The sequence below is a fragment of the Schistocerca nitens genome, chromosome 6 (genome assembly GCF_023898315.1).
Source record: "Schistocerca nitens isolate TAMUIC-IGC-003100 chromosome 6, iqSchNite1.1, whole genome shotgun sequence".
Lineage (NCBI taxonomy): Eukaryota > Metazoa > Arthropoda > Insecta > Orthoptera > Acrididae > Schistocerca > Schistocerca nitens.
Genome location: NC_064619.1, coordinates 246,655,774 through 246,681,814, shown reverse-complemented (window position 1 = coordinate 246,681,814; position 26,041 = coordinate 246,655,774). Strand labels below are relative to the sequence as shown.

General features: G+C 40.8%; 1 protein-coding gene across 4 annotated transcripts in view; it reads left to right on the top strand.

Annotated features, from left to right (window-relative positions):
- LOC126262396 (casein kinase II subunit alpha) overlaps window positions 1-26,041 on the top strand; it is a 72,550-nt gene that overhangs the window by 19,423 nt on the left and 27,086 nt on the right. For 3 of the 4 annotated variants that reach the window (XM_049959009.1, XM_049959007.1, XM_049959008.1), the window contains exons 5-8: window positions 7,756-7,950; window positions 8,043-8,245; window positions 8,327-8,475; window positions 20,641-20,718. In XM_049959009.1, the coding sequence (XP_049814966.1) occupies window positions 7,756-7,950; window positions 8,043-8,245; window positions 8,327-8,475; window positions 20,641-20,718 (625 nt within the window). Of the gene's footprint in view, window positions 1-7,755; window positions 7,951-8,042; window positions 8,246-8,326; window positions 8,476-20,640; window positions 20,735-26,041 lie in introns of all 4 variants that reach the window. The other variant, XM_049959010.1, reaches the window with a different exon arrangement.

The window sequence follows — 26,041 nt, the reverse complement described above, 5'->3', positions numbered from 1 at the left end:
GGGATTTCATAGGGATGAACTAAGAGGTTACGAAGGTTAGGTGGACGGCGGAAAGACGCTCTTGGTGGAGTGGGGAGGATTTCATGAAGGATGGATCTCATTTCAGGGCAGGATTTGAGGAAGTCGTATCCGTGGTGGAGAGCCACATTCAGAGTCTGATCCAGTCCCGGAAAGTATCCTGTCACGAGTGGGGCACTTTTGTGGTTCTTCTGTGGGGAAGCAAATAACCAGAGCCACTTCCTCATCCCCTTGAACCCAGAATCCCCCTCTCTTCCCGTTACCCACCAGGCCTCAATCTCCGCTAATTTCAAGTTACCGCCACTCATACCTCACCTGTCATTCAACATCATCTTTGCCTCTTCACTTCCGCCTCGACTGACATCTCTGCCCAAACTCTTTGTCTTTAAATATGTCTGCTTGGTCTGTATATATATATATATATATATATATATATATATATATATATATCTGTGTGTGTGTGTGTGTGTGTGTGTGTGTGTGTGTGTGTGTGTGTGTGCGCGCGCTGAGCGCAGCGCGCGCGCGCGCTGCGCGCGCATAGCGCGCGCGCGGCGAGAGTGTATACCCGTCCCTTTTTTCCCCCTAAGGTAAGTCGTTCCGCTCCCGGGATTGGAATTACTCCTTACCCTCTCCCTTAAAATCCACATCCTTTCGTCTTTCCCTCTCCTTCCCCTCTTTCCTGATGAGGCAACAGTTTGTTGCGAAAGCTTGAATTTTGTGTGTTTGTTTGTGTGTCTGTCAACCTGCCAGCACTTTCATTTGGTAAGTCACATTATCTTTGTTTTTAGATATATATTTTTTCCTACGTGGAATGTTTCCCTCTATTATACAAAGATGGTGTGACTTACCAAACAAAAGCGCTGGCAGGTTGATGGACACACAAACATACACACAAAATTCTAGCTTTCGCAACCAACGGTTGCTTCGTCAGGAAAGAGGGAAGGAGAGGGAAAGACGAAAGGATGTGGGTTTTAAGGGAGAGGGTAAGGAGTCATTCCAATCCCGGGAGCGGAAAGACTTACCTTAGGGGGAAAAAAGGACGGGTATACACTCGCGCGCGCGCACACACACACACATATCCATCCACACATACAGACACAAGCAGACATTTGTAAAGGCCTTTCCAACACTTTAGTGTTTCTTGTTACAAAACCATAACTGTCAATGTGATGATACCTACCTGCTTTTTACTTTCGTGCATGTTGGGACAGCAGTTGATTTTGGACTTGTTACATAGCCACAGCATATTCTCTCACACTCGTCGACATTGTGGCAAGTACTCAGCATCAGCACTCCTCTTTTATCTTGCAACACTCCCATTAGTACTACGTAGTCTTTCAGAGAAGTGCATACATTTCATTTTTCTTGTGAAGTACCCCTCCTCTGTGTATTAATTTACCAGAGCAATACTTGTGCAGATTTGAGTTCTGTAAGAGATCATTATTCAGTGGCGGTAGGATTCATGTTGTGAATAAGTCTGATCTCAATCTCGTCCTTGCCTTGGTGGTAGAATTGTCATAATGAGATAAAAAATGGCCAGTGTAACTTGTTCCTCAACAGCAAGTTTGTAAACATGTCAGCTCCATTTCACTTTTTTTCTTTTTGTCATACATTTAGAAGTTGATGTATGTTAACAGGTATTTGGATTTGGTGATAGGAACTTCAGATCAGTGTCAAACTTTATTCTCATATACAATACAATATGTTATATCTTGGAAGAATTTGTGGTCTTTGATGTAAAATCAAAAAGATTTGAATGAATCTATGTATTTATTTAACAGAAATAATTATTAATAATGTGAATGGACAGATAAAAAAAAACTACTCAACAAGCTGTGGCAGGGTGCACCCCCCCCCCCCCCCCCCCCCCCCCCCCCCCCCACACACACACACACACACACACACACACACACACACGCGGATTTAACACTTCTACAAGCTTTTGGAGCCAGTGGCTCCTTCATCTGATGGAAGAGTTGAAGAGGAAGGAAGAGGGGTGAAGGAAAAGGACTACAGAGGTTTAGGGAAAGGGGTACAGTTTAGAAAAGTTACCACAATCCCGGATCGGGGGAGACTTCGCTTCTCATCCTGTTCAGTAAGTTTCTCCTGACCCATGATTCTGGGTCACTTTTCTAAAGTATACCCCTTTCCCCTTTCCTGAAGAGGGGCAGCAGCCTTTTCAGTAGTTGCAAGGGCAACAGTCTGGATGATTGACTGATCTGGCCTTGTAACAATAACCAAAACGGCCTTGCTGTGCTGGTACTGCGAACGGCTGAAAGCAAGGGGAAACTACGGCCGTAATTTTTCCCGAGTGCATGCAGCTTTACTGTATGATTAAATGATGATGGCGTCCTCTTGGGTAAAATATTCCGGAGGTAAAATAGTCCCCCATTCGGATCTCCAGGTGGGGACTAATCAAGAGGATGTAGTTATCAGGAGAAAGAAAACTGGCGTTTTACGGATCGAAGTGTGGAATGTCAGATCCCTTAATCGGGCAGGTAGGTTAGAAAATTTGAAACGGGAAATGGATAGGTTAAAGTTGGATATAGTGGGAATTAGTGAAGTTCGGTGGCAGGAGGAACAAGACTTCTGGTCAGGTGACTACAGGGTTATAAACACAAAATCAAATAGGGGTAATGCAGGAGTAGGTTTAATAATGAATAGGAAAATAGGAACGCGGGTAAGCTACTACAAACAGCTTGTGGCCAAGATAGATACGAAGCCCACACCTACTACAGTAGTAAAAGTTTATATGCCAACTAGCTCTGCAGATGAAGAAATTGAAGAAATGTATGATGAAATAAAAGAAATTATTCAGATAGTGAAGGGAGACGAAAATTTAATAGTCATGGGTGACTGGAATTCGAGTGTAGGAAAAGGGAGAGAAGGAAACGTAGTAGGTGAATATGGATTGGGGCTACGAAATGAAAGAGGAAGCCGCCTGGTAGAATTTTGCACAGAGCACAACTTAATCATAGCTAACACTTGGTTTAAGAACCATGATAGAAGGTTGTATACATGGAAGAACCCTGGAGATACTAAAAGGTATCAGATAGATTATATAATGGTAAGACAGAGATTTAGGAACCAGGTTTTAAATTGTAAGACATTTCCAGGGGCAGATGTGGACTCTTGACCACAATCTATTGGTTATGACCTGTAGATTAAAACTGAAGAAACTGCAAAAAGGTGGGAATTTAAGGAGATGGGACCTGGATAAACTGAAAGAACCAGAGGTTGTACAGAGTTTCAGGGAGAGCATAAGGGAACAATTGACAGGAATGGGGGAAAGAAATACAGTAGAAGAAGAATGGGTAGCTTTGAGGGATGAAGTAGTGAAGGCAGCAGAGGATCAAGTAGGTAAAAAGACGAGGGCTAGTAGAAATCCTTGGGTAACAGAAGAAATATTGAATGTAATTGATGAAAGGAGAAAATATAAAAATGCAGTAAATGAAGCAGGCAAAAAGGAATACAAACGTCTCAAAAATGAGGTCGACAGGAAGTGCAAAATGGCTAAGCAGGGATGGCTAGAGGACAAATGTAAGGATGTAGAGGCGCATATCACTAGGGGTAAAATAGATACTGCCTACAGGAAAATTAAAGAGACCTTTGGAGATAAGAGATGACTTGTATGAATATCAAGAGCTCAGATGGAAACCCAGTTCTAAGCAAGGAAGGGAAAGCAGAAAGGTGGAAGGAGTATATAGAGGGTCTATACAAGGGCGATGTACTTGAGGACAATATTATGGAAATGGAAGAGGATGTAGATGAAGATGAAATGGGAGATAAGATACTGCGTGAAGAGTTTGACAGAGCACTTAAAGACCTGAGTCGAAACAAGGCCCCCGGAGTAGACAACATTCCATTGGAACTACTGACGGCCTTGGGAGAGCCAGTACTGACAAAACTCTACCATCTGGTGAGCAAGATGTATGAAACAGGCGAAATACCCTCAGACTTCAAGAAGAATATAATAATTCCAATACCAAAGAAAGCAGGTGTTGACAGAAGTGAGAATTACCGAACCATCAGTTTAATGAGCCACAGCTGCAAAATACTAACACGAATTCTTTACAGATGAATGGAAAAACTAGAAGAAGCCGACCTAGGGGAAGATCAGTTTGGATCCGTAGAAATACTGGAACACGTGAGGCAATACTGACCTTACGACTTATCTTAGAAGCTAGATTCAGGAAGGGCAAACCTATGTTTCTAGCATTTGTAGACTTAGAGAAAGCTTTTGACAATGTTGACTGGAATACTCTCTTTCAAATTCTAAAGGTGGCAGGGGTAAAATACAGGGAGCGAAAGGCTATTTACAATTTGTACAGAAACCAGATGGCAGTTATAAGAGTTGAGGGGCATGAAAGGGAAGCAGTGGTTTGGAAAGGAGTGAGACAGGGTTGTAGCCTCTCCCCGATGTTATTCAATCTGTATATTGAGCAAGCAGTAAAGGAAGCAAAAGAAAAATTCGGAGTAGGTATTAAAATCCATGGAGAAGAAATAAAAACTTTGAGGTTCACCGATGACATTGTAATTCTGTCAGAGACAGCAAAGGACTTCGAAGAGCAGTTGAACGGAATGTATGGTGTCTCTAAGGGAGGATATAAGATGAACATCAACAAAAGCAAAACTAGGATAATGGAATGTAGTCGAATTAAGTCGGGTGAAGTTGAGGGTATTAGATTAGGAAATGAGACACTTAAAGTAGTAAAGGAGTTTTGCTATTTGGGGAGCAAAATAACTGATGATGGTCGAAGTAGAGAGGATATAAAATGTAGACTGGCAATGGCAAAGAAAGCGTTTCTGAAGAAGAGAATTTTGTTAACATCGAGTATAGATTTAAGTGTCAGGAAGTCATTTCTGGAAGTATTTGTATGGAGTGTAGCCATGTATGGAAGTGAAACATGGACGGTAAATAGTTTGGACAAGAAGAGAATAGAAGCTTTTGAAATGTGGTGCTACAGAAGAATGCTGAAGATTAGATGGGTAGATCACATAACTAATGAGGAGGTACTGAATAGGATTGGGGAGGAGTTTGTGGCACAACTTGACCAGAAGAAGGGATCGGTTGGTAGGACATGTTTTGAGGCATCAAGGGATCACCAATTTAGTATTGGAGGGCAGTGTGGAGGGTAAAAATTGTAGGGGGAGACCAAGAGATGAATACACTAAGCAGATTCAGAAGGATGTAGGTTGCAGTAGGTACTGGGAGATGAAGAAGCTTGCACAGGATAGAGTAGCATGGAGAGCTGCATCAAACCAGTCTCAGGACTGAAGACCACAACAACAACAACAACCCCTTTCCCTAAACCTCTCCAGTCTTTTTTTACCCTCCCCTGCTGCTGCTCGGTGAGTAGATTTCTTTCTGTCAATTTACAATATTTTCTGTCTACATTTCACTTCAGTTTAAGTCATTACAGCTAAGACTCAGGTATTAGATTAACAGGCATTCTCTGAAACAGTTCCAGAAACTTTTCAGTTCCTTAACCTGTGTTTGTCACTCATTTCACACTTAGTTTTGATCCAGGAAATTGTTATTATTATTATTATTATTATTGTTATTGTTAGTATTATTATTTTCTCAATTTTCTGCAGTCTGCTTCTAATGTGCTTTGTTGGCTCTGGTGGTGAGGCACATCTTTGAACAGTACCTTTTTGCATCAGTGACTTTTTCTCTGTTATGACACTTCCTCAATTTCACTCTAAGATAAGTGCATTCTCTTATAAACAGCTTAGTTGGTGAGTGCTGCTCTACAGAATAGTAATAGAAGGGGATTAGAGCTGGAAAAGGTGTTGAGACTTTAGGGATTTGGACAATTTATTGCAAAAATTCAAATTTCTGTTTATTGTATTCTTTGCATAAATATTCTTACCTGGTCTGTTCTTAGTATCATTGAGGGCTGTAGAATGCGTAAATGATCAGGAGGGCAGCAGCAATTATAATTTCCAGAGAAGAGTTGTGTAATTTGTGACAGTTGTAATTAATCAGAAAAACTGGTAAATGTACTGGATGAGTGGTGGTATGTATGGTCAGTGGGCTTAAAGTTAAAATTGATTTTTAAAATTCTGTGAAGTTTGCTTAAATATATCATTAATTCTGCCTCTTCTCTGTTCCTCTCTGACTGTCACCCACTTTCTTTCATTACATATGGCTTTCTGATAGATGATAGTTTAGTTCAATAAGAGAGACTGTAAACTTGCTATAAAATTGTAGTTTGTGGAAAGTAATGTAAACATATTTCTTTCTTAATCATATTTATGTTGTTGTTGTTGTTGTTGTGGTCTTCAGTCCTGAGACTGGTTTGATGCAGCTATCCATGCTACTCTATCCTGTGCAAGCTTCTTCATCTCCCAGTACCTACTGCAACCTAAATCCTTCTGAATCTGCTTAGTGTATTGATCTCTTGGTCTCCCTCTACGATTTTTACCCTCCACGCTGCCCTCCAATGCTAAATTTGTGATCCCTTGATGCCTCAAAACATGTCCTACCAACCGATCCCTTCTTCTAGTCAAGTTGTGACACAAACTTCTCTTCTCCCCAATCCTATTCAATACCACCTCATTAGTTACGTGATCTACCCACCTTATCTTCAGCATTCTTCTGTAGCACCACATTTCAAAAGCTTCTATTCTCTTCTTGTCCAAACTGGTTATTGTCCATGTTTCACTTCCATACATGGCTACACTCCATACAAATACTTTCAGAAACGACTTCCTGACACTTAAATCTATACTCGATGTTAACAAATTTCTCTTCTTCAGAAACGATTTCCTTGCCATTGCCACTCTGCATTTTATATCCTCTCTACTTCGACTATCATCAGTTATTTTGCTCCCTAAATAGCAAAACTCCTTTACTACTTTAAGTGTCTCATTTCCTAATCTAATCCCCTCAGCATCACCCGATTTAATTTGACTACATTCCATTATCCTCGTTTTGCTTTTGTTGATGTTCATCTTATATCCTCCTTTCAAGACACTGTCCATTCCGTTCAACTGCTCTTCCAAGTCCTTTGCTGTCTCTGACAGAATTACAATGTCATCGGCAAACCTAAAAGTTTTTACTTCTTCTCCATGAATTTTAATACCTACTCCGAATTTTTCTTTTGTTTCCTTTACTGCTTGCTCAATATACAGATTGAATAACATCGGGGACAGGCTACAACCCTGTCTCACTCCTTTCCCAACCACTGCTTCCCTTTCATGCTCCTCGACTCTTATAACTGCCATCTGGTTTCTGTACAAATTGTAAATAGTCTTTCGCTACCTGTATTTTACCCCTGCCACCTTTAGAATTGGAAAGAGAGTATTCCAATCAACATTGTCAAAAGCTTTCTCTAAGTCTACAAATGCTAGAAACATAGGTTTGCCTTTCCTTAAGCTTTCTTCTAAGATAAGTCATAGGGTCAGTATTGCCTCAGTGTTCCATTATTTCTACGGAATCCAAACTGATCTTCCCCGAGGTTCGCTTCTACCAGTTTTTCCATTCGTCTGTAAAGAATTCGCGTTAGTATTTTGCAACTGTGACTTATTAAACTGATAGTTCGGTAATTTTCACATCTGTCGACACCTGCTTTCTTTGGGATTGGAATTATTATTTATTTATAATCATGTAATTAAGTCTTAGATTGCAGAGTTATAACTACTGTCCTGTATTTTAAAATTTGTGTGACTGCAGGTTTGTATTATATACTCTATTGTGCTTATCTTGACAGTTGCACAATTTCATTTTAGGCTCTGGATTACTGCCACAGTATGGGCATCATGCACCGCGATGTAAAGCCTCATAATGTTATGATTGATCACGAAAATCGTAAACTACGCTTGATTGACTGGGGACTGGCAGAATTTTATCATCCAGGACAAGAGTACAATGTCAGGGTGGCTTCACGATACTTCAAAGGCCCGGAGTTACTAGTAGATTATCAGGTATATTCTGCATAGATTACATAAATGTCAGTTTTTGTATAATGTGTATGTGTATATGTGTGCGTGTATTCACAAGTGATTTTTCATTGTAGATGTATGACTATTCATTGGATATGTGGTCTTTGGGCTGCATGCTAGCAAGTATGATATTCAGAAAGGAACCTTTTTTTCATGGTCATGATAATTATGATCAACTTGTACGAATTGCTAAAGTTCTTGGAACTGAAGAACTGTCTGAGTATTTAGAAAAATATCACATAGAACTGGATCCTAGGTTTCACGATATCTTAGGCAGGTATGTGAATGGTTTATTCTTCATAGAATGTGAAAGTGTAGATTTTATTTGATAGTAACTCTTAACTGACTTTCCTGACAGGCATTCTCGGAAGAGATGGGAAAGATTTGTGCACAGTGAAAACCAGCATTTGGTGTCTCCAGAAGCTTTGGACTTTTTAGACAAACTGCTACGATATGATCATTATGAACGGCTAACAGCACGAGAAGCTATGGAGCATCCTTATTTCTGTAAGTTATAATCTTGAATCATCATCTTTTTCTCCTCCTCCTCCTCCTCCTCCTCCTCCCTCGCTCCCTCCCTGCTCTCCCTCCCTGCTCTCCCTCCTCCCCCTTCTCCCCTCCTCCCCTCCACCCTCCCCACAATCCCTTCCCCTCTTTATCTTTATAGGTAACACCAACAGTGGGTTGGTTTTTCGTACTGTGCCGCCAGTGATTTGGTTGGTAAAGTGCCCTTATTGCCGTGCTGTGGATAAATAATACCTTGTGGTTTTGTGCAGTAGATTTATGTGTCGGTCGGATCTTGTAAAATGGTTCTTTTTGATGTTGAAGTGTTCTGCAGTCATCAGGTATCGTGAACAAGTGTTTTGTGTTGGGATTACTAGTAATAGAGTAGCATGTCTGAACAAAAGAGGTACAGGGAAAGTGGTCATCCAAGGACATGTTCCCTAGCTGTGAAGATAATGTTCTACTGCAAAATACTCTTCCAGATGACGATGCACCATACCACTTTGTTGTGATGGGTAAAGCTCCAACAGTGCAATAGAGAAAAGCAGATATTTTGCTCTGGGTGCAAAGAAATGTTCCATTGGACAAAGTTGAACCTAGCGTGTATGAGGCAGAGTTAAAGAAACTTGTAGTGCTTTACTGGCCCAAAACTCCATACTACTTGGTGAACTGGCTGATGCTCCGGTTGGGAATATATGGGCCCAGGTGAAAAGTAGTGTGGCAAAAAGACAAGTAGTAGTTTACGCTCAGTGATTTTGAAATGGCTTCTTCCAAATGTGGTGTAACATTTGGAAGAAGCCATTTCAAATGTTACACCACAGGACTGGCTATGAGCAGTTAGCCATACCAAGAAGGAAGCTGGGAAGACAGGAATTCATAAAGGACTGTGAAGAGTGTTGAGTAATACGTAACTTCTTTTGTTGCCATGTTAAAAATCTGCTTAGTTTGCCAAAACATAGCAGAGTTTACAAATGTTAATATCACTGACATTCTAATATTTGAAATTGTGACAGAATCATGAAGTGTTGTTGTTAAACTAGCAAATGAGGACAAGAATTGTTGAAAAAGTTCATTCTTAGAGTAAAAATAGATGTTTAGCTTCTTTACTTACATTGTTGCAAACTCCACAGCAATTCTTGTTTCGATGGCCCTTAAAAATTACATAATTTAATTGAGAAGTTCTGTAATTCTTGAATATTGCAGTGGATATGAAAGTTTTGCATGTTCATCATATTGCAAAATACTCACCTCTTTGCGTGCTATCTTTTGCTAAGTCTGTTTTTAATCTCTCAAACAATTTTAGGTACAAAATATTTATGAATCATTGTTATGAAGTATTGTTTCCTCGAGATTGGAAACAGATAGTTATGTTCTTCAAAGTTTAAAGAACAATGCAATATGTCATCTACATTTCGTATACAGAAAATTGATGTAACACAGACAAATTCATAACGACCCATAGTTTTCACTGCAAACTTTAAGACGTCCTTGCTTAGTTTACATAATCTCGAAATACCACAATAACTATGACCATTAATGAAATAATAGCTCATGATGAAGCTGGCGAATGAAGCTATAAGCTGTGTGAGAATCAGTTTTTTTAAACAGACTGCAGATCAGTCGGATTGTGTGCCTTGCAGTTCACATAGATAAGCAAGCCTGATAGCTTCTGTGCCAAGTAGACGTGTCATTGTCGTTGCCAGCTCGCACACTCAGCACACCCTGGCAACTACGCTTCCCTCCATTCACTCAGTACTCAACTATCAAAAGTCTCAGCTAATTTTCAGTGCACTATAACTGTTAACTCTGTAATTTGTGTGTTGCATGAATATTTTGTAATTGCCTTATTTTAAAATTTATCTTGGTTTATTTCTTACAGTATTTGCTCTAGTCTTTCGCTCATTACAAATTTACACTGAAAGTAATGTTTCGGTTTGTCCTCCACACTTTCTTCCTATAATTAAATTTGTTTTATTTGGCGTGACATCATTCCTCTGCCAGAATGAGTTTCTCGCTCTGCAGCAGCATGTGCACCGATACGAAACTTCCTGGCAGATTAAAACTGTGAACTGAAATTCGAACTTGGGACCTTTGTCTTTTGTGGCCAAGTACTCTACTGACTGAGCTGCCCAAGCACGACGCACGACCTGTCATCTCAGCTTTACTTGTCAGTACCTCATCTGGTATATTCACAGTGGAACATTGGAAGGTAGGAGATGAGGTACTGGCGGAAGTAAAGTCATGTTGCTGGGTCGTGCATGAATAGCTCAGTTGGTAGAACACTTATCCGTGAAAGGTAAAGCTTCTGAGTTAGAATCTCGGTTCGTAGCACTGTTTTAATCTGCCAGGTAGTTTCATCTTAAATTGCCTTTATGCAGATGAACTTCACATATTATGTGTCATAAACCACCTTATTGTAGGTTAATTTTTATTTGGGTGCCCATATTCTTCTTTTGAGTTGCAACAGAAGCTTATTTTCATTAATTATAGAAAATTAAAGGGGAGCGGATGTTCCATTGTTTGCAAAGTTTACTACACCATATTTTATTCAGTGGAACACACAATTTATAGGTCATGCATTTAGTTAATTACCATTATTATATTTGCAATGATATGTTAGATACCAAATTAAGAACAAAATGTGCTGTTCTATGCTGTACAGCACTCATAAATACACTCCTGGAAATGGAAAAAAGAACACATTGACACCGGTGTGTCAGACCCACCATACTTGCTCCGGACACTGCGAGAGGGCTGTACAAGCAATGATCACACGCACGGCACAGCGGACACACCAGGAACCGCGGTGTTGGCCGTCGAATGGCGCTAGCTGCGCAGCATGTGTGCGCCGCAGCCGTCAGTGTCAGCCAGTTTGCCGTGGCATACGGAGCTCCATCGCAGTCTTTAACACTGGTAGCATGCCGCGACAGCGTGGACGTGAACCGTATGTGCAGTTGACGGACTTTGAGCGAGGGCGTATAGTGGGCATGCGGGAGGCCGGGTGGACGTACCGCCGAATTGCTCAACACGTGGGGCGTGAGGTCTCCACAGTACATCGATGTTGTCGCCAGTGGTCGGCGGAAGGTGCACGTGTCCGTCGACCTGGGACCGGACTGCAGCGACGCACGGATGCACGCCAAGACCGTAGGATCCTACGCAGTGCCGTAGGGGACCGCACCGCCACTTCCCAGCAAATTAGGGACACTGTTGCTCCTGGGGTATCGGCGAGGACAATTCGCAACCGTCTCCATGAAGCTGGGCTACGGTCCCGCACACCGTTAGGCCGTCTTCCGCTCACGCCCCAACATCGTGCAGCCCGCCTCCAGTGGTGTCGCGACAGGCGTGAATGGAGGGACGAATGGAGACGTGTCGTCTTCAGCGATGAAAGTCGCTTCTGCCTTGGTGCCAATGATGGTCGTATGCGTGTTTGGCGCCGTGCAGGTGAGCGCCACAATCAGGACTGCATACGACCGAGGCACACAGGGCCAACACCCGGCATCATGGTGTGGGGAGCGATCTCCTACACTGGCCGTACACCACTGGTGATCGTCGAGGGGACACTGAATAGTGCACGGTACATCCAAACCGTCATCGAACCCATCGTTCTACCATTCCTAGACCGGCAAGGGAACTTGCTGTTCCAACAGGACAATGTACGTCCGCATGTATCCCGTGCCACCCAACGTGCTCTAGAAGGTGTAAGTCAACTACCCTGGCCAGCAAGATCTCCGGATCTGTCCCCCATTGAGCATGTTTGGGACTGGATGAAGCGTCGTCTCACGCGGTCTGCACGTCCAGCACGAACGCTGGTCCAACTGAGGCGCCAGGTGGAAATGGCATGGCAAGCCGTTCCACAGGACTACATCCAGCATCTCTGCGATCGTCTCCATGGAAGAATAGCAGCCTGCATTGCTGCGAAAGGTGGATATACACTGTACTAGTGCCGACATTGTGCATGCTCTGTTGCCTGTGTCTATGTGCCTGTGGTTCTGTCGGTGTGATCATGTGATGTATCTGACCCCAGGAATGTGTCAATAAAGTTTCCCCTTCCTGGGACAATGAATTCACGGTGTTCTTATTTCAATTTCCAGGAGTGTATTATGAGGGTATTGTAATCTAGAGTCAATTCTCTTATCTTTCTTGAGTTTTATTTTGTGTGTGTGATATATGACAGCTCAGTCAGTACATTTGATCCACCTTGGTTCAATCTTAATTGATGGCATTCTGTATTTGTTTGCTGTCAAGCAATTCTATAGGTTGTTATGATGAACACATTGTGATAAGTGTTCTTGTTTTGTCTGCATTACTTTGTGTTGTGTGTCACATGCTTTTTTTGGTTTTGCATATTAGAGGATTCTTCACGAAGTGAAGGTATTTCAACAGAAATAAGGGTGATTGCAGTGACAAACCAGATATATAATAACTGTGTTACTATAACTCTGCAACGAGCCTCTGAAAGTTTGTCAGAGTTCTTGTTTGCCCTGTATACTTACCCCGTTAAGTACCAGTGGTGTGGTCACAGGGCACATGTATGTAAGGGATTGACAGTTCATGAAGTAGTTATCTTGTGGCCAGCTGTATTATAAGGGATTGGCAGCTCATGAAGTAGGTCTCTTGTGGACAGGTGTACCAGTCTGTCACATGCAACATGGTGCTGTAACTTCTTGTATTCCTGGGAGTAAAGAAGGTACAGGCAATTAATTAAGACTGTGCTTTTAATGAAGTGAAGACAGTACTTTGTTCATTACAGCAGCTTACCTCCATTCCTCATGTCCACAGTAGAAAAGTGCTTCAGTAGTGAATGGCAAACACATTGAGATCATTGCTTCTGCCCCAGTAACCACTGTGTGAGCTGTGAAAAGCTCAGACGACACCTTAAAGCAGTGTGCAAAAGTCAGTAGTGTATTAAGTAGTCCAACTTCTTTACCACTGCCACTGGATGAAAAATCAACAAACACCTGGAAACTAGAAGGATGTCTGAAGCTGCCCTAATCTTGTTTTCGGAATGTTGTCATACAATTCCAAGAAACAAATGTGCAGGAACAGTTAACTACACAGATTCGCTTCTGTAAGCCCCCAACTCCTGGCTGCTTGCATTCTTGGCAGCAAAATGCTGTGAATCCTTTTTGATAAATTGCTTGCATACAGCAGTGGAACATAAACAGATTCAGGATTCATGTAGAGGAACTGAGTTGTAGCCCAGATAAAGCCAGTTGGTATCTGCGACTTGTATCAGGCACCAAGACCCCTTCAATAAGTGGCTGTGGTCTTCACAAAAGGAATGACTCGCTGGAGAGAGGACAAAACATTGTATGGCCAAGTGGTCTACTATTTGGATACAAATAGCAGATTAAGGATTCAACTAATAGACAGCAAGCCACCAAAATAGTTATTTTGAAAGGCTGATTGGATGCTGTATAGCCAACTGGTTATTTCTTAACCTTCTGACAGGCAGGAATGAATGTATCTACATCTATACTGTGCATGGAAAGAGGGTATGTCCCATTGTACCAGTTATTAGGGTATCTTCTTGTATGGATGATCAAACTACAAACGTCAGGCTACTGATGTGTACACACCGAAATCTTAATGGCTGTAATGAGGAGTCTATTTTTTATTGGTCAGTAAAGGGTTCCACTTTACAGGGATCAACAAAAATATGGAAACACCAAAATCACAATTCACTTATGTGCCATAATGTGGTGTAGGTAAACCGTCTGTATCCAAAATAGCTTGCAGCCGTCTCAGAAAAGATAAAAAAGTACTGTATGATTTTTGAAGGGAATTTCATAGCTTTCTTCCTGCAAAATGGTGGCATGTTCAGGTAATGATGATAGAGGTGGATAGCAATAACATGCCAACTCTCCAAAGTAGACCACAAAGACTCGGTAATATTGAGATCTAGTGACTGGTGGCCAGGGGAGATGTGACAATTCGTCCTCGTGCATACATCACCCATCGTGGATAATGTGAACTGTGTGAATAGGTCCCTATCCTCGGAACATTGCATCACCATTGAGGAACAAACATTTTACCATGGGATAGGCCTGATCAGCCAAAATTGTCACATAATCGTTAAGAGTAATGCAATCTTGCAAAGTAACCATGAGGACCATGAAATACTACAAAATGCCTGCTGAAACCATCACTGAATCCCTGCCATGTTCCAATCTTGAGAAGTAAGATCGTCCATAAGTTGGAAACAGCGTGCATCAAGACTTATATGACCAAATGGCTTTCTTCCACTGGTAGTCCATGTTATGGTTTCAGTACCACATTTTCCTGTTCCTACCATTTGCATCACTTGCGCTTGGTTTTGGAATGCCAGCTCGCCCTGGCAGTTTCCAATGTATGAAGTTACCTTTGTGTTGTTTTGATGCTGACAGTATTTGCGAGTGCAAATTCAGTTATGCAGCGACTTTTGTTGCTGTCGTCCTTGTATTTTTCATCACAATCCTTTTCAGTGACCATTTGCCATGATCACTCTCACTCTTCCATCCACATTGTGTCTTAATGGATGTTTTTCTGCTTTCCCTTTATGCAATGTAATCTTGAAACACCACACACTTCGGCTTTTTGATATGAAAAGTCCCACCGCACAAGTGCCAACAATTATCTCGCATTTGAATTCACTTGGCTCTGACATCATGCACGCACAACTACACAGGACATTGTTCAGGTGCCGTTTGTGGTCAAACACCACAACCTGCTGGCTTGTCTAGCTTCTGCATTTTGTGTTCAAGCTTGCATTTCTCGCAGTATTTCCATGTTTTTGTCCAATCCCTGTATATTATATGTTGCTGTGCAGGCCTGTGCTGACTCAACCAGGCCATTGAGCCACACAGAATTGTTACTACCAGAATCTAGACATCTGTACAAATATTCCTCTTTTAAACATATTATAAATTAGTCTCCCATCACCTTTTTCTGCTTTTATGCGACACTGATATCAAGACACAGCTATAGTGATTTTGCTACTTGTGCCGGACTAACACTGGAGTGGAAGTTTCCATGATGCATGAATGTAATCTTTTCCATATTTGACATTTGGAGTGACATCTCGTGGCAATGATGGTAGCTATGAGCTAACACGTCACCTGTGGCAATGCAGCACCTTTGATGCGTTGTTAGGCGCTCTGCGGTAACTTATAGTACAGTTGCAATTTTCACTTACCTAATGTTCTCAGAAATTTAATCATAACTCCAAGCACTGGCCTGTACACAAAATTTTGGCTTGGTGTTAAACTGCCACACTGTGGGCCCAAAGGTCTAGAGTTCAGTACCTGGTAAGTCATAGTATCTTTGTCACTCCCACTTGTTTTGCCTCTGGCAGTGTTTGTTAATGTGAAAATAGGAAATTGCATTGTCTCAGAATCAGTGTTAATGGTAGGTGCTTCCTATAACTGGTCACTTCAAAGGTCAAAAGAAGGCAGTTGCAGATTACCTGTAACAGCACCATGCCTTAGTAAAGCTCTGTAGTGTTCAAATCAACTTTCAGGTTGATGAGAGATTTGCTTTTATATTCATAAGAGCTCAGTTTGTTTTTAAGTGAAATTCTGTTTGCTATTTACAATATGTTGACTGTTCATCTGAAAGAAGTTGACAGGTTCTGCTTTCTTGTTCTGTTTCTCAGGTTTCTTTGTGGTCATAGGTGCCATGAATACAAATTCCATATACCTAATTTTGTAACCAATTTTCATGCTGTCGCACAGAAGCAAGTAATTCAGTGATTGTGCCAATGAGAACATTATTATGTTTATATGTGATACTGTTTCAGGTCAAAAATATTAAGTCTCTGAAGGCTCCAATAATTTTCTTTTCCACTTCATTTTAGTATTATTCAATAACAAAACCAAAGATCTGTCATTATTCTGAAATCAAAAAACTTTAAAATATTGATAATTATGCAGTAATGTGAACATCAGCAAGTCAAGAAGACTAGTGGAATATGTTGTGGTACTGCAAATGACACTGTGGTGGTGGTGGTGGTGGTGGTGGTGGTGGTGGTGGTGGTCCTTTAAGTTCAAAGGTTTTGTAACTTTTGTGACTGTTGTGCCACTGTGCCAACAGGGAAGATCCACAGGCGAGTTGGCTAACATGAGCTGTGGTGAGGTTATGCGTGTGTAAGGTTTCAGTACCTTTAGAAATGTTATTTAAGGCTATCTTGTATGCCACATTTTGAAAGAGTGCATTTCTTAACTTTCCTGTAATGTGTACTCTATTTTTGTTGACAGTCAATTGCCTAGTAAGTTTCTGATGTTTTCCAGTTTTTTAATGAATTATTGAAAACAAATATTACTGGTTTGTTAATTTAACCACATATCCCTTGTACATTGTGTCCTATAGTGCGTTTAAAATAAGTTGAGACTTTTGACAATTCCACACAGGAGTAGTAGATGGAAGCATGTGCTGAGCACATCAGCGGGCAGCAGTAAAGTCACTCCTACCTTAGGTAGCGAATATTAGCGGACTCCAGACAAACATTTTTCGACGGTAAAGAAATGACGATAGTGAAAAGACCATTTAAATCGTGAACTTTTATACATGCTCACAGTTATGGTGTAAGTGGAGCGATCCCAAGGGAATAACCATCACTGTCCTCTTAACTGGTACTAATGCTGATTGAAATTACTATCTCTTCAATCTGCTTTTCCAGCACTCCTCCACAGATCCAGGTCTCCTCAACTACCTCTTTCGTATGGCTGACAGCTTGAGACCAGTCTTCTGGGATAACACTTGCAATGGCTTATTTTGTCAGTGTTTCAACCTCACTGAGTGTAAACAACTTATTTTCTGCCACACTACCTTTCACCTGGGCCCATATGTTCTCAGTCGGTTTTAAATGAGTGTGATAGGGAGGAAGCCTGATTACATTATGCCCTTTATTGGTAGCCAGTTCATCGACCTGATAATGTGGAGTTTTTGACTTGTAAAGCACTATATGTTCCATTAACTTGGCCTTATTCATGCCAGGTTCAAGTTACTCAAGGGAATATCTCTTTGCACCCAGAGCAAAATATCTGCTTTCCTCCACTGCATTTTCTGAGCTTTGTCTATCATAACAGAGTGGTATGGTGGATGGTTCATTACTACTGTTTTATTTGGGGGAATATTCAGCAGCAGAAAATCAGAAAACCACTCCTTGGAAACTTTGACATTCATTTCCTTGTGGTAGTCACCTTGCTTCCTGGAAGAGAACAACAACAAATAGTTGAAATGAAGCGACGAGCAGATCCAGTGTGGATGACAATTGTCCTGCCACCCTTGCCCAGTGGTGCTTTCATTGTTCCTCGTGCTGAGAGATCTGTCCATCCCTTTGTCAGTGTGTGACACACATTAACTTACATCTTTTCCAGCCACATAATGTCTTCAAATGAAATGCTCCTCACTGCACGCAGATATTGGCCTCTCCATGCCAAATGTCTCTTCTGTCAATGATAAATGTCCAAGACAGAAACTTTTCATGCTGGAAGCCAAACTCGTGTAAACAATTTTGATGTGATGACCTACTCCCATTGAACCAGCTCTGCTTCTTTGAGGCTGAAAAGAAGTTTGTTTAAAGTAGGATATTCCTTGCACTGATAACTGGTGTACACAAGTCTGCTAATTGCATCCAACTGGAATGCATCCATCTTCGTTACTCGTCTTTCATAATGTCTTTCCTTGCCTAGAGTTTCTAATGACTCGGTGTTGCTTCTTCATTCGTGTCTTCCTTTCATTCCTTCTCCTTGCCAATTCTCAGCACTGTAGATTAGTGAATGTTAAGTGCAGCAGCTATTCTGTCCACCACTCTCGTAACCTCAAAAATTGGACCGCCATTGCACTCGAGTTCAAAATAACTGTGCACACAGCACACAAATTGATGACCTCGGCCATGGATTGGAATTCTCCTTCCACAGCTCATTATCTTTACAGCCTGTAACAGTGAATCTCATGTTCAGACATGCTGCGCTGTTGTTATCAACGCAACGCCAATACAGAAACACTTGTTCACAACACCTGACCATTGTGGAACACCTGTATGACAAAAAACAAGACTTCACAAAGAGCTGACGAACACAGAAGCATCTAAAACATGACACCACATGGTGCTGTTTATCCCTGGGGTGGCAACAGGGGCACTTTACCAACCAAACTGCTAGCAGCATGGTGGGGAAAACCTGCTCGCCATTGTTGTTACCTGGGCGACGGCATTACATCCTCTCCGGTCAACCAAACATCAAAAGCTGCAACTAATTTTAAACACACTATAGAGGTTCTCATTCTAGGTCAAAACAATATATTTTATATTGGAGTATGTACGTATAATACCTATGTATCTAGAGGATCTGTGTGGGCACCATTGTGCCTAATGCAGAGATCTGCGTATCTCTTTGACATATTGCAGATCGTCTTAAGTTGTTAAGCGTCAAAAGACTGAAACGCTGTAACAATTTTGTGCAGCTCTTTGTAAGTCTTGTACCTATGTTCATATCTGAACTTTGATTATTCCTCATAATGAATTGTCTGGCAGTTGTGAGGTCTGGGCTTCACATTGGTCATTTAAATGGAGCTGGAGTAATTGAACTGTGCACAATCCATTGGCCTTAAAATTGTTCATCAAGGAACTCCTGCATCTGAGTAGCAAAGTATACTGGAGCTTTGTTCTGCTGTAACTACACAGTCCATGATTTCCTTGTCTGTATAAACATCACGTTCAAAAGACGTCCAAATAAGAATTTCCATTCATATGCTCTTACAAAGTTATAAAAATGATCTGAAACAGGCATCATGACAACAGTGCCCCTCGTACCATAACATAAAATACGTTTTTTTTTTCTAACATAATGGTGATTGTCCTTAGATCCGAAAACCTTTTTCCTCCTGTGTTAACTATGGTACATCACACATCCATCAGAAAATAACTCTCTTGAACAAACATTGGTTTCAAAACTTTCATTTGCAAGTCTTTCTTGATGCATTGTTGATTGCGGCTCTTGCGGTTCAGCTGCCGTTGGATATGGTTGATTAATGCTGAATTGCTTTAGTGGTGGTGGAGGTCACCGTTTTCTCTCATGTTTCCTTCTCTCTTCTGTGGCTTCTTTGATACTGCCTGAAACTAAAGCAAGTTTCTCCCAATCAAGCAGATTGCTTTACGAGATGACGCCATGCCAAAGCAATCTCTGAACGCACTCATTGTCATGGCATTGTTTGTTATGTAAGTACACTTGTGTACCCACACACATGCTGTTAATAATGCCACAGCAATGTAACTGTGTCCACACACATTAGCCATGGCTACACAACTGAAACATTGCTTTTCCTCGGCTTTGAAATAGGGATATCAAATTAAACAACTGTTTTCTCCAATTGCACAAAGTTGAGTTGTGTGTGAACTGTATATGTAATTTGAGTTGATATGTTTTACCTTTTAATGGGCTGCTTTTTCTCAACATTTTTATGAGCTATTTTCTTCTCCTCTTTTGCTCTGATGTAGTGGGTGTACACACACCCCTGATCCAAAGAAAAACAAGAATCCACCTAATTTATTCCTCTGGATTACTGTCTGCATAGCCTTCCCCATAATTCCACCCACCACCTACTGCAGTCCAATTAGACATTCCCTAACCAATCTACAGTTTTAGCCACATGTAGAGGCAGGCAAGCTGCTGTGCTGCAATTAATGTGCAGCGTTCTGTGTGGCAGCAAGCTCCTACACCCAGCCACTAATGTGCTGCATCCCATAACATTGTCTTCAATACACAGGTCCAGCTCTTGTGTGTGGTAGATGTTAGGTACTTCTCTGCAGTTCAGTCTTTACAATTTCCTTAAACCTCTGCTGGTCACCATTTTCTGTCAATGACACTTACTGTCACCATTTCTTGTCATTTCTCTCTGATTTTTCCTCCCGAATTGTAACACTCCACCTCCATATCACTCCTCTTTCTTACCGCTCACTGCCACCACCACAATCATTCCTTATAACTGGCTTAGTAAGTTAGTCCAGAAGTTGGAGGAAGGCAGGTCCATACCACCTCCAACAATAGTTGCTTGCTAAAGACCTGGGATGTTCAAACCAACCTCCAGGTTAATAACAGATTTACCTTTATATGAAACAGTAATGTGTTATATACTAATGACCAGAATCAGTTGTTTGGTAATACATTGTGTGTTGACTTTTTCTTCCAGACCCTATTGTCAAGGAACAAGGTCGTCTGAATATGGTTTCATCTTCACCTACTCCCATAGCAGGCTCAGGGCCTGTAGGTGAGTAGCATGGCAGGTAATGAACCCTTTTAACATTCTTTGTAGTATTAACTAATTTAGTGTTCACTTTTAACTTTTCCAAGACATCCTTGCTTTGCAATAACACTTGTAAATATTGCTGCAATACCTTAAGTGATTAATAATGTTAATGATTATTAACACTTTGAGCGCCATGTCTGTAATATTACATGCACATCTTAGTGAGGGTTTGGCAGTCCACACTAAGATGGTCAATAATAGTGTGGGCATGGCATTCTTTCGAACATTGAAGAAGATATTAAGGCTATGGCACTCAGTGTTAAATAAATGTACCACTATTTATTGTAAATAAATTTGTCTCTGTTGTCTATTTTAGGCATCTCAGGTTTCATTGGCAGGGTGTGAGATTAACAACCCAGGTTTCTCCTGCTGACCCTGTGTAATCATAAGCTCTGTGCATGTAAAGCTACTGCTCTGTGATGCGACATAGGAATATTGTGTGGCCAAGGGACTGGGGGTCTTGTCTTAAATGCCTGGGTCAGGAGGGTGGTACGAGCTTCTATGTTAAAAAAGTAGTCCTTCAACCTCAAGTTGTGCTACTTGCTGGTGGGACGGACACCTGATGATGTGAAATAATTGTTAGTGGGAACCCGCTGCACCTCTTTGTCTAACACCCGGGCAAATGGGTTGCTCTCTGAGTGGACTTTCCTATTCCTTGCTGTTTTTGGAAACACCATGGAAAAGTCAGTACACAAACACCCATTTCCAGTGAGTTGGGTATGCTGTCAGCAAGCAAGAACACCCACTCAACAAAAAGGGCTATAGATTGTGTACAGAGAGCTTCCGCTCAAACACTGTGCCATTATGAACAGGACACACATTGTGCGTCAAAGTGTGTTCAGATCATTAAGAGAAATGAGGGAAGTTTTTAAAATGTATGTAATAGTTTGAATGTACAACAAGTGCACTAAAATCAGACAGTTGCTCGAGGGATGGCGCACTATTGGTATAAACTGTGACAACACTTAAAGCTAAACTATTACAGAAAGTGAAAATCTTAGGGAATACTCCATTGTGACTGAATTACACAACACTCTTAATTCCACAAAGTGTGCAGAGACTTAATATATACACTCACTATGTGATCAGTATTATGTGGATGGACACCTATTAGCTGATGTTGATAAACAGGAGGTGTACACCATTTGTCTTCATGACAGCTAAAACTCTGCTGGGGACACTTCCAGTGAAGAGGAGGAATGGCTGCACATTTTTCCTCAAGAGCCAAAATCTAAGAAGGTAATGGTCTTGGCTGCTATGGTCTGGAACCGTCAACTGTTTCATTGAGTTCCAAATGGGATACTGATAAGGCCAGTCAATTTCAGGAATGTTATTGTCCACAAACCATTGCCTCATAGATGATACTTCATGGCAGGGTGTATTGTCGTGCTAATACAATCATCGTCACTGAACTGTTCTGATGTAGACAGTACACAATGCTGTAAAACATGATCATATCATTCAGCATTTACTGTTTCGTAAGCACAGTAAGGGGACCACACCCTAATCATAAAAAATCATCACCCATACCATAACATGACCATCTCACTTCTGTTGTCTCTAAACGTGATCGAAAGTTAAGTTCTACAACCATTTGCCAAACTCAAGCCCTCCATTGGACTGCCACAGTGTATAACATGATTAATGACACCAATGTATCCAGTCAACCACTGTCCAGTGGTATTGCTTTTCACCCCACCTCAGGCTTTGCTTAATGTTGACTACAGAAATATGTTGCTTACGAGGAGCAACTGCTAGACAGTTATACCCCATTCGTCTTTTACTTCCAATGCATGGTCATCATGTTAGGGTACTGGAATGCTGGTAGCATTTTGCAACTCAAGAGTGATTACTTAAGCTGATTTCATGCGACTTCTTACAACCACACTCCTCAACACTTGATGTTTTCTGTCCATCTATGCATGAGGTCTACCTGGTCTCAGATTAGGCAAGGTTGTTCCTTCACATTTCCACTTCACAATCACACCAACAGTAGGCATGGTCAGTTTTAGAAGGGTTAAAATGTCTCCCGGAGGAAGTCATTGAAAGCTCGAGCTCTTTATTTGAAGTGGAGCAACTTGCAGACCGATAGGATTTTATTGAACAGTCATATTGTTATTATTCCAACCTGGATTTTTCTTTGTTTGATTTTGCGTAGTGGCTTCTCTTCCACCCTACAACCCAGAGCTTTTTCCTTTATTAATATTCTCTCTCACATTACATTGTGCTTGTCCTTTCTTTCTCTGCATTCCTACGTTTCTTGTTGCCTTCCAAACTGCACATGCTTTCCGCGAGTAAACACCCAGTTCTTTGAAGAATTAAACTTCTGTGTATAAAACAGCTTTGAACTTCTGACTTACAAATGTGTTAATGTGTTAGAATATTTGGTGTTAAGCGTGTAAGTGAGAAAGAGTTTAGAAAAGGTGGAAATGATGTTTAAGTTTGTTAGAAGTCTGTGAGTGTAGTATCTCAGCAACTGTGTTAGTATATATCGAAATAATCAGCAACCAGTTTCAAAAAAGAAATTTAATTTTGTAATGGGCACTTGGTACCATTCTTCAGAAGATCCTGTCACGATTTCCAGCTCCTTGATGCACTTCGCACTTCATTGTTGCCAACAAAAACAAAGTGTGAAGTGTGTCATGGGGCTGAAATTTGTGACTGGATCTTCTGGAGAATGGCACTAAATGCCCTAAACCGGTTAAAAAATTTATTTTATGCAACTGGTTGCTGATTATTTTGGTATAGTCTCTTCAGTGCTTTCATTATCAAACACTGGGTGGAAAAAATCTAGCTGTGTTCATTCCGTTTCAAATAAAAGCTAGTTTTTCACGTATCTCGGTGTTTGATGTAGTATCCTGTGAACTACGTGTCATACAGTGATAGTGGACACTATCTATAAAATGTGTTGCGAATAGTGAGTAGTAAAGTAGTAGTAAATTAAAATATTTGCCTTAGCTGTAGTAAGTGATAAACTTCTTTCCTTACATAATTTTGTGGGGGGCTTTAGCAAGAAATATTTCTGCGAAGGTTTGAAATTCTGTGTAAAGTTTGTTGAAGTCAGTAAGTGCTCTCATTTTTAAACACTGGATGAGTATGATTTGGGTATTTGCGTGCAGTGGGTTATGCTATCTTAAGACCTGTACACTGTTTCTACCTGTAATTCTTGTCTTGATTGTGTTAAGCGTGTAACATACGACTATTCTTCGTAATGAATGGATTATGACAGCATTTTAAATTTTCAAATTCTGTCAATAATTATGCGAAATATTGGAAATCTGATTTTTGTTACCCCGGAAGCCATAAGATAGGCGATTTGCAACTAAACAGTGAAGCATGGACTGGCATAACCATTTACTAAATACAGATTACTTGTTTGTTGAAGTGTTTCGCTGCTATTGTGGAATGAACTGTGCCGCAACAGCAAAACGGTATTTTGTATTGTTAGTGTAGACTAAACTATAATACAGCTTTATGTTCTTGTCAGTATTGTAATCTGAAAGTGATTGCAGATTAACTGGCAGTGTAATGTCACTCCTTTTACTGCAGGCTTTTTCTTTGAGAGGTAGGTTGCCCCCATTCAAAAATAAGGGTAGGATCTTAATAGAGAACTAGAGGTAAAGGAAACTTACAAATTATGCACCAATTGTGATGAGCGAGAACCAATCTTCGCTGGGATTTTTCAGTTAGGTCTCGGTTTATAAATAGCTCATGAGGGCGAAAGTAGCTGAATATTTTGGTAGGAAATACAACATTTTTAGGCATGTTGTTAACTGTTAGGTCTGATGGACAAACTGGTTAGTGAAAATCTTAATATGCTATATTATAATAAGTGTCATTCAGAAGTAACTTCTGTGTTACGTGAATGGACTTGAGGTCTTGTGAATCAGCTGGGTAGGTTGACAAAAGAATTGAAATAAAGGTTGTGAAGGATAATGTATGTTTTTTAATAGGCTGCACATATACTCTAGCAAGAATTTGCAGTATATCCATGCAATATATCAAGAGAAGATCAAATTTAGTTTTGTTTAAGAAAATATGCTGAAGTTTTAAAATAAAATGTTGTCATTAAGGTCCAATTAGTGTTTGGAAATTGCAACTAATAATGTAAGAGTAGCCTTCTCAAATTTCCAGTTCAGATTCACAAACAGATATCCTGTGCTATGTTAGGCAATTCTTGCCCTTATTAACTGTCTCAATATATTCCACTGTTCCCCTTGTACGATAGAATATTCTCTTGGTTTCGATTTTATTATTACACATTTCTGCCATTATGAATATCTGAAAATCATTACCTTAGGTGAACAATGTAAGATAATTACTAACAGCTCTCAGCACTGTTGCCAGGTTTTAACTGGGAAGTGCTGATGGCTGTAGCCGTCTACAGAGCTATGGTAACACTGGGGCATTACCATTGAGACGTTTACAAGTTCGCAACTTTCAGGGATCAGTTTATGCCAACTCAACTATAGTGTCCTATACAATATTCAGGCTACACCACTCATCACCATTTGTGCCCTATTGCCAGGACCACCTTTTAGTCCGTCAGTAGGGAGACCTGCTTCATTGAAGGAGACTCACCTGTGAGAAAATTGATGTTGTCAGTTTCAGTGCATATAGTGTTTTACTTTTTATGTTAGCTTATTAGTGAAGGGACAGCTACTTCAGAATATACATAATCTTCTTAATCCAGTTTTTACATGAAGAGATTAGTAACCAACCAAATTTTGTTGTTGTGTGGAGCATGTGTCAGACTGACTTCCATGTTTACAAAATGCTGTCATCTGGCTGTGACAGTACACATCAAATCCTGAAGTCTTCACTAGCAGATGTGCTTGCTCAGAGATATTTGATCGCTGCTTGCTCTACTGCATTGCAAACAATCTTGAGGAACTTCTACTAGTTCTCATAATCTATGCCTTCCTGTTTCAAAGAAGCAGCTGAAGAGTTTAGTTACATAAATTCTGATACCATTTCAGAGTATTGAGTGGTGTAGAAACGGTAATTGTTGGTTAATATTGATATCCTTTGTATATATATATGTGGATTACTTTAGTAAATCACAATTTAAGCACTGAAGAAATTGTAGTACATAACCACATTGCAGTGCATATACTTTGATGTGGTGTGACACTTTATTGCAGTCTGCAGCTCGTGGTATTGCTTCCCGAGCACAGGTCCCGGGTTCGATTCCTGGCAGGGTCAGGGATTTTCACCTGCCTCGAGATGACTAGGTGTTCATGTTGTCCTCATCATTTCATCATCATTCATCAAAGTGGCGACA